Source organism: Microtus ochrogaster, chromosome 2, assembly GCF_000317375.1.
Source record: "Microtus ochrogaster isolate Prairie Vole_2 chromosome 2, MicOch1.0, whole genome shotgun sequence".
In the NCBI taxonomy this organism is placed as follows: Eukaryota; Metazoa; Chordata; class Mammalia; order Rodentia; family Cricetidae; genus Microtus; species Microtus ochrogaster.
The window spans coordinates 13997712-14006677 of record NC_022010.1 but is presented as its reverse complement, the minus strand read 5'-3'; the positions used below and the strand labels follow the sequence as shown (position 1 = coordinate 14006677).

At 42.8% G+C, this 8966-nt stretch overlaps 1 protein-coding gene across 14 annotated transcripts in view; it reads right to left on the bottom strand.

The window, feature by feature from the left end:
• Clip1 (CAP-Gly domain containing linker protein 1) overlaps window positions 1-8966 on the bottom strand; it is an 88194-nt gene that overhangs the window by 41106 nt on the left and 38122 nt on the right. For all 14 annotated transcript variants that reach the window (XM_026784208.1, XM_026784212.1, XM_013349947.2 and 11 more), the window contains 3 exons: window positions 7957-8122; window positions 7661-7876; window positions 1817-1933 (listed from right to left, as the gene is read on the bottom strand). In XM_026784208.1, the coding sequence (XP_026640009.1) occupies window positions 1817-1933; window positions 7661-7876; window positions 7957-8122 (499 nt within the window). The remainder of the gene's footprint in view (window positions 1-1816; window positions 1934-7660; window positions 7877-7956; window positions 8123-8966) is intronic.

The window sequence follows — 8966 nt, the reverse complement described above, 5'->3', positions numbered from 1 at the left end:
GGTTAAGAGCACTGATTGCTCTTTCACAGGTCTTGAGTTCAATTCCCAGCAAACACATGGAGGCTCAGGACCATCAGTAATGAGATCTGGTGCCCTCTTCTGGCCTGAAGGCATATATGCAGGAAGAACCCTGTATACATAATTAATAAATAAGTTTTTTTTTTTTTAAAAAAAAGCAAGAAATGGATTGTCAAACAGCAACATTATCAAGAATCAATCTTTGAGCCGGGCAGTGGTGGCTCACATCTCTAATCTCAGCACTCTGGAGGCAGGGGCAGGCAGATCTCTGTGAGTTCGAGGCCAACCTGGTCTACAAGAGCTAGTTCCAGGACAGACTCCAAAGCTACAGAGAAGCCCTGTCTCGAAACAACAACAACAACAACAACAACAACAAAATCTTTGTAATCAAACAAAAAATCGTCCCCCCACAACTGACTAGTAATTAATGTAGGAGATATTTCCAATCAAGGTCAGTTCTAAACTTATGCAATTCTCATTACAGAATTTATTTATTTGAATCAACCATTTGTCAGTTGGGGGAAATTGTTATCCATCTTAATTTCTATGAGGAGGAAGAAGCCATGCAGCAAGACTGAAGGATGCTCACACACATTCCATCTTAGCCCTGCCCGCCCTCTAGTGGGGAGTTCTAGCAAAGGAGTTATCTACAAAGGATGGAGCTTGTTCTCTTCTTCCTCCATACAAGCTGTGGTGCTGGGGCCAGGCTAGCCATCGGGGCTTTATGTCCTTATCTCTTAGAGCCAGAGAATGGAGTTGTCGCTCTTTGTCATGTCATATGCCACCAACCAGAAACCCAGAAAGTAACATGCTAATTTTAACATCAACACCTTCCTTTTAATATTCTTTAAGAGCCTAGATTTATGAACCAAGGAAATAAAGCACAGTAATGGGCACATGAAACAGGTTATCTACCTTATGATCCGGCAGCAACAGATACACCGAGGGAGGACACAATTCTGCCTGATCCCATCCTCTAGGAAAACCTTTTTTTTTCAGGCTTCTAATTTTAATCTGCATCTGAGTGCACTCTCTGTAAGCTTTTATTTACCCTAATTACCTCAAATGTCTTCATGAAGTTATCCCGCCTGGCAGTCCCTTCCTATGAACAAGTTTCTGAATGTCCTACCTGCCTGTGACTTTAAAAAGCACCAGGAGCTACACAGAAGGTCACAGACCACTTTAGTGAGGTAACTGGCTATTCAGATAGCAGCTTTTCAGGAAGATGGGAAAGGTCCAAAGGGAAATGCTACTTGCAGGTAGAAAAGGGATAACCCAATGCCACAGATTCAGCCCAGCTCTAGAAATGACTCATTCAAGATAACACAAAAGGATGCCAAGAAAAAGCCTATATTGGGGCTGGAGAAATAGAATGTGTTGGCACCAAATTAGGAGAAAGTTCAGGGGAAAATGTGTAGGATAAAAAGGAAGGATTATGAAAACTAGAAAGTGTCATCACTAAGTAGTTATCTAAGAATGACAATATTAGAGCTTCCTTTTCATTTTGGGGGCAGGTTGTTTGTTTAGACAGGACCTCACATAGCCCAGACTAGCCTTGAATTCCTAATCCTTCTGCGGCTACCTCCCAAGTACTGTGTCCATAGGCACGCATTACCGTAACTAGTGTCACCTTGAATCCATGAAGTTTAGTGCATTAAATAATAAAGCAATTAATTTTATTTAACATTATCAAGGCATGTTGTGCATGCAACTCTAACATAGATCAAACCTGTAAGTCCACACTTCAAAAAGACACACTCTTAAGTGACCAAACATTCCATGAAGTTGGTAAGCTTACTTCATTCTGTAGTTTTGCGTTTGTTTGCTTGGTGTCCTCCAAGGAGGCCAGCGTTTCTGTCTTCTCTTTGGTCATCTGTTCCATGATCTGCATGGCATCTTCTGCAGTCTGAGAAGCCTGAGCACAAAGGGACACAGTGAGGAGGCGAGAAGGGCACTTTCTCCTGCACCATCAGGGACATTCAGAAGGCACTGCCTAAGCAGCACACAGAGGATGAGAGGCAGCAACCCTAAGGCAAACCGAGGCAGGAAGGGTCTGACTATGAAGGAGAACAAGGTAATGGACCCTTCCCGTGTCATTTTTCCTGAGTCTGTGCCTCAACCATCTCCATGTTCTCACATCCATCTAAACCTACATCCAAGCTCCAAGTTCCACTGACAGGCATGAGCTCATCACTTTGACAGACTATTTGGTGATGATGAATAACTACCCTACATAACTGGATGGCTCTTAAACTATTGGTGTAAGTGTAGAATATTTTTCTGGCTATTTCAATTTGGAGCTTTTGAAATCACTCAATTTTTTTTTTTTTTTTTTGGTTTTTTTAGAGACAAGGTTTCTCTGTAGCTTTGGTGCTTGTCCTGGAACTAGCTATTGTAGACCAGGCTGGCCTCAAACTCAAGAGATCTGCCTGCCTCTGCCTCCCAAGTGCTGGGATTAAAGGAGTGCGCCACCACTGCTGGCTGAAATCACTCAATGTAAGCTAAAAATTTTTCATATACTAATATAAATTATTTTGGCAATTATAATTTAAGGCTCAAGTGTTCCATGATAAGCACTGAATGGAAAAATCTATGAGAGAAACTGAGTAATGAATATAACCATGTCTATGAATAAAAAAGATTATATATAGGAATAAAAATTCTTAGCTTCTAATATCAAAAATAATCGAAACTATCTTAAGATATTTGATTATAATTTCATTTGGTGGGCTTAATAATGTTCATGAGAATTTTGTATTTATTATACACACTCTACTATCAACATGGAGATTTCGGGGGCATCTTTCATCTCCAAAAGGACAGACATAATGAATGAAATAAAAGTCAGATAGCAGACTGTATTTCAGTGTGTACACATTCTAATAGTGCTTTAAAATCTCCAAGAAAACAGTTAACTTTTACAGTTAACAATGCTTCGCTTAAATTAAAAGGGAAAATATGAATCTTTTTTATTCATAGCTCTCAGGTCTTTGTGAAATGGGGAGAGACAACTACAATTAGACATTCACGAGTCAGCCTTCCTGGTTATAATGAAAAGCTGGACATACACACACAGTTGGCTTACTCAGGTGGATTTCCCTCGGCTACAAAACAGAGAAATCACCTACGCCACTGTTTGTACAGTTCGTGAGGAGTCTGGGTGCTCTCAAGACTTGAACCTCTCACTTTACCGTGAATGAATGAAGGGTCTCAAGCTCTCTAATTTTAAGGGTAAGCTTGCTCTTGTCTTTTCTCAAAATACGGTTTTCACTTTGGGATTCTAGGAGGTTGGCTGAAATGTGGCTGTTGGTCTGGGCCAGCTGGCTAATCTCCTTCTGGAGGATGAAGTAGCTTTCTTCCAGCTTCTCCTTCTCCTTCAGGACCTCTTCATTCCTCAGCATCATTTCTCGTTTCTCGGCCAGGAGGTTCTTGTTGTCCTGAAGCACCTCGGCTCTCTCGGTCACCGCCACCTCGTGGTTCAGCCGAAGGTCATCCAGGATCTTGGTGAGGCAGCTGTGTAGTTCTTGCAGTTCCAACTTGGACTTGGAAAGGGCAGCAAAATCGCTTTTGAGGGTCTCAATATTGGCAGCGAGCTGAGCTGTTTCTGCACTCAGGAGTTCCTTTTCCTTAATTATTTCCACCACTTTTTGCTCTGAGTTGGTCTTTTCTTGGACAAGTGTAAAATTCTCAGTCTGGAGCTGCTCAGTACATGCCCTCAGCCCCTGAATCTCCTCTTCCAAGAGCACCATTCTCCCATGAAGTTTGTTGTTTTCATATAAAGAGGCCTCGTTTTCCTTTGCCCTGGCCTCCTTCTCTAGGATTAAGGTTTGCTGAATTTCACGAATCTCCTCATTTAATTTCTGGCACTCTTCCTGCAGGTTCAAGCCATCCCTCAGCAAGATGTTCTTCTCGCAGCAGCAAGTCTTCAGCTCGGTGTTCAAGTTCTCCTTGGCTTGCATCATGCTAGTGTGCTCTTTCTCAAGATTCTTCTTGGCATCCTGAGCCTCTTTCAGCATCAGGGAGAGGTCGCACTTGCTGTTTGCCAGCTCTTGGTTTTCCTTCTTTCTTTCCTGAAGCTCTTTCTTCAGAGCATCGATGTTACCGAGCAGTTTCATCTTCTCCTGCACAATGATTCGTCTGTTTGAAGCCTCTTGGTCATACTTCCTTTTAAGATCTTCTATGGTTTTGATAGAATTTTCCCTCTCAGCAAGTAAATCTCCATTTTGCATCTCTAGTGCTGATTTTTCTTTCAAGAGGCTATCCTGCTGCTTTTTAAGCCTAGCAATTTTCTGGCAAGCCATCTCCTTCTCAGAAGTTAAGTACGTGATCTTCTCATTTAGGCTCATCTCAAGATGTGTGGTCTCTTCTGAGTGTTTGCTGAGTTTTTCAGTGATGAGTCTATTTTCACTTAACAGTTCCTCTTTCTCTGCTAGGAGCTTCCTCTCAGAGGCTGCCAAGCTCTCCTTCTCGTGGAGAAGCTGGATACATTCCGAGTCTGTGATGGCCCGACAGGTCTTAATCTCTTCCAGGAGCTTTGTGAGGCTTGCATTGGTGGCCTGGAGCTGTCTCGTGTCCAGTTCCGCCTTCCTCAGTGCTTTGCTGGCACAATCTAACTGCGTGCGCAGAGTCTCTGCCTCTGTGCTGAGCAGCTGTTTGACATGCAGGGTGGCCTCCAGGCTGGCGCTCAGTTTCTCCTGGCCCTGGCGCAGCGTGTCCTTCTCAAACTGCAGGTCTCTGTTGCTCTGGAGAAGGTTCTCACGCTCGGCCTTTAGGGTAAGGCAGGTGTTATCAAGGCTCAGCTGCTTCTCTGCAGCTGACTTTTTCTCAGTCGTGAGCTCACCGATCTCCTGGACCAAGGCCTTTTGATCCTTGACAAGCTCCTCGTAAGCGCTCTGAAGTTTCTGAATGACATCATCTTTGTCTTTAGACAAGAACATATTCTCGGCAGTGAGCTTCTTGACTTGCCCCTCCAGATGCTCTTTCTCTGCCCGGGCCTTCTCGGACATGGCCATCAGCTTATCCTTGCAGAAGTGGAGCTCCTCGATGAGCACCTGCATGCTCACCTTGGAGGCTTCCAGGGCGTCGTTCTCCAGGTGCATCTTCAGGAGCTCTTCCTGCACAACACTGACTTCCTTAAGCAGTTTCTCTCTCTCAACCACCAGGGACTCCTTATCCCGATGCTCCTGCTGAAAACGCTTTTCAGCAACTTGCTTTTCTTCTGAGACTTTCTCCTTCTCTAAATGGAGGCTTTCATTTACTACCCACAGTTTCTGTTGGTCTTCCTGAAGCAAAGTTATCTTGGTCTCCACTTCTACAAGCTTTGATAAAAGTGAACCTTTCTCTAACTGCAAAGCATTTGTCTCCTGCACAAGAAGCTGCTTCTCTGACTTCAGAGCCCTCAGCTCTTCTGACATTACTTCAATCTCTTTTTTGGCTGATGTTAACAAATGGGTTAGCGACTACAGGGACAAAAGATGGAAAGAATGGGAACAAAGTGAAACCAAGCAGACAAATGCAAGCCCAAAGAACTTAATGCGGCCTAAACCATGAAACTTTAGAATTATCTACAATAAGCTCATAAAAACTATCTGAGTAATAAAGGGATAAAAACTAGAAAAGCACTGCATAAAGGGATAATAAAAGGCAAAATTAACTGCAAAGTGCCTATTAGCTTTTTCTCTTTGAAATGATGTGGGAAATCATTTCTGAAAACTTGTCTGGTTTGCACACTAGGAATAAGACTTTTTTACTGTTATGTTCGATTATTTCTATCTCAGAAAAGATCCATAAGTCAGGGGCAAAAACAAAATCAGTGAGTTTATGTTAATCAAAATGAGAGGTAGCAAGAAAACGTTATCAGTGTTTAAACCCTTCCTCAGTAGGAAGGGGAGAAAACAGGCTAAAAGTGTCAGTTCCAGCATCATATACACGTAACTCAGATGCAGACTAATTTCTAGGCTCTGTTGGCTACAATAAAGTATTTGTAAATGTACTATTTATAAGATAAGCTAATGAGGTCTATTCTGGTTCTACCCAGAATTCCATGGTGGACATGTGACGTGAGCTCTCAGAACGTGCTGAATGCACCTAGAGAGGTGAATTTTCTGCTGTACAAATTTAACTTTACACAGCTTTATCTAGCTAGTGGCTCCTGGGTTAGACAGCAGAGGTTTGCGTCACTGGCTTCCTGGCTCTGGGGCCTCCTGAAGGGATGCATAAAGCTTCCTGACTGCACACAGAAACGTCCTTGGGGCGACACACTCAGGTCTCATCAGACTCTCCAGAGCTGTAACTCACTAAAATCAAGTATGAAATTGAAATTTATGCCCTGGCAATGTTGAAGCACGCATGGGTAACCTGTATATGGTGGTTCTGTTGAACTTGTCCATATTGGGTTTCATGGTCTAAGGTGAGGAGGACGAATGACCAGGTCTCTTCCTCAAAATCAAATATCCAGATGAAAAATTTGAAAGAGGACTAATCCTGGGATTTTAACCAAAAGGTGTTTATATAAAACCACCAAAGTCAGGTCAGCTTCACACAAGTCATTAGAAGGCTGTACTGAAGGCTTAAGACATGGGGGACCATGCAGGTAGCATCAAACATGGGGATCATATCCACCATTAGTTGGTGTATCAAGCTGAGGTGTTTTTGAGAAAAGGGACACAGGAGAAACTTTGGACAGCATGTAGAAGAGGGGAAACTATACCCATTCTCCTTGACATGTACTATATCATGGTTCTCTTAATCAACGTAGTTGGTGTGATTTTGTGTTGCCAGTCTGTTCTGGTCCTGGGATTTGATACTAGGGCAGAGTAGGCTGGCACTCTACAACTAAGCCAATATCAAGAGATTTTTAATAGTTTCAAGTTCTCTTTCATAATTCCTTTCTACTAAATTTGTACATAAACATTTCTCTAATGCATTAAAAATAAACATTTAAGACAAAAATAATTTTTGAGCACTAAAAAGTTAAAGGGTAAACTTTACTAAGTTACCAAAGTTGAAGAATATATTGGGGTGCAGATACAATCCTGACAACCTAAGTTGAGATTCAATATACAAAATTCTAACTATTTCTAACTAATAAGGTATTTTCTTGAGTTACTTGAAGCCAGCTTCACAGAGCTGTCAGCAAGTTCACAGAGCTTCAAAGCCCTCTCCAGAGCTCTAGTTCTTTCTATAAGACTCTGCTCGCCAGTTGCTCTCCTCCAGTTGAATACAATGCTCACTTGCTTCCCTGGCCTCTGCCTCCTGTTTTTCTGAGCTTTGTCTCTCTTTACCCTAGTGCAAGGTGGAGCAGGCTCAGCCAACATCAGAGAAAGATGCTTTGCAAAACAGAAAATCTACTGCAAGCAAGCAGACAGAGCCCAGGCAACAGGAAGAGGTTGTAACCACTCGGGACAAGCAGCAGGGGGTGGTGATGGCTACACAGTATATCGGGAAAGACCTATAGCCATTACCCTCCCCTACAAGGAAGAAGACCTGGCATGGAACACTTAAAGCCACAAAAGATGCAGTTTACCACCCTGCCATGCATGCAGAGTTTAACAGGCCACACATGTCACTCAGTTCCTGCAGCCTCTACGCAGAACTTAGTTAAGATATAACACAAGCACACTGTTTGTGCCTCAGAACATACTTTGGCCTTGTCGGCCTGTGCTTTCAGCTCCTCCACATCCTGCATCAGGCCTCTGTTTGCCTCTTGAGCGGCCTTCAGCTTCTCCTCTGTGTCCACCAGCATCTTCTGTAGGTTCTGCAGGATTTCTTCGTGCTTTGCTTTTGTCTCTGAGCTGGCTTTTTCATACTTGGCTCTCAGGTCCTGACACTGGTTGTGGCTTGTTTCCATCTTCTTTTCCTGAAGAAAAGAAAGGAGTGAGGCATCAGGCCACACAGTGACTACCCCCGCTCTACCAGCATCCCTTTGCGTCTCCTTACCAGTTCCAACAGTTTGTCCTCCAATACTTTCTTTTCTTCTTCATGCTTTTTAGCTGCTTCCTGTTGGCTCTGTTCGGCTTTAAGAGTTACTTCCCCAATACTTTTCTGCAGGACACTTGCGTTTTCATTAGCCTTTGTAAGTTTTAGCTGCAGTTCTTCCACAGATCTAGAATAAGTTTCAATATAAATTGTCAGATAGTTCTTTATATGTATGATTATGCTATGTGTACATGTAATGTGCATATATGTATGTGTGTAATCACTGTGTGGGTGTGTATGTTCATGTGTGAATCCAGCCAAGCATATATCACAGCATGGCGCATGGAGGTCAGAGACAACCTTGGGTTCCAGTCCTCACCTTCCATTGAACTGGAAGTAGAGTTTCCCGTTTATTGCTTTGTAATGGGAGATCCCTGTCTCCACCTCGCACCTCACTGTAGGCACTCTGGGGTCACCTAGATTCTGGGGATCTGGACTCTCATTCTTGTGCGTCAAATACTTTAGCTACTGAGCCATCTTGATAACTAGATTTTTCATGGTTTTTTTTTTATAGATAGCAAGAAGCCAAGAGTCATTTATTTAATGTATTCACAGTATATTGACTGCATATATGCCTGCAGGCCAAAAAAGGGCATCAGATCTCATTACAGATGGTTGTGAGCTGCCATGTAGTTGCTGGGAATTGAATTCAGGACCTCTGGAAGAGCAGTCAGTGCTCTTAACCTCTGAGCTATCTCTCCAGCCCCAAATTTTTCATGTTTTAAACTAGAGTTATGCTAGAAATATACTATAAAAAAACTATATCAGATTTTAAAATTTATAAGAAATTATACCTGAAATCAAGAAAATTTAAAAAATGAATTTCCTGAAGACTCTTAACAACTGTGATTGTTATAAATACATTTAGAGTAAGCCAAGCGATGGTGGCGCACGCCTTTAATCCCAGCACTCGGGAGGCAGAGGCAGGCGGATCTCTGTGAGTTCGAGACCAGCCTGGTCTACAGAGCTAG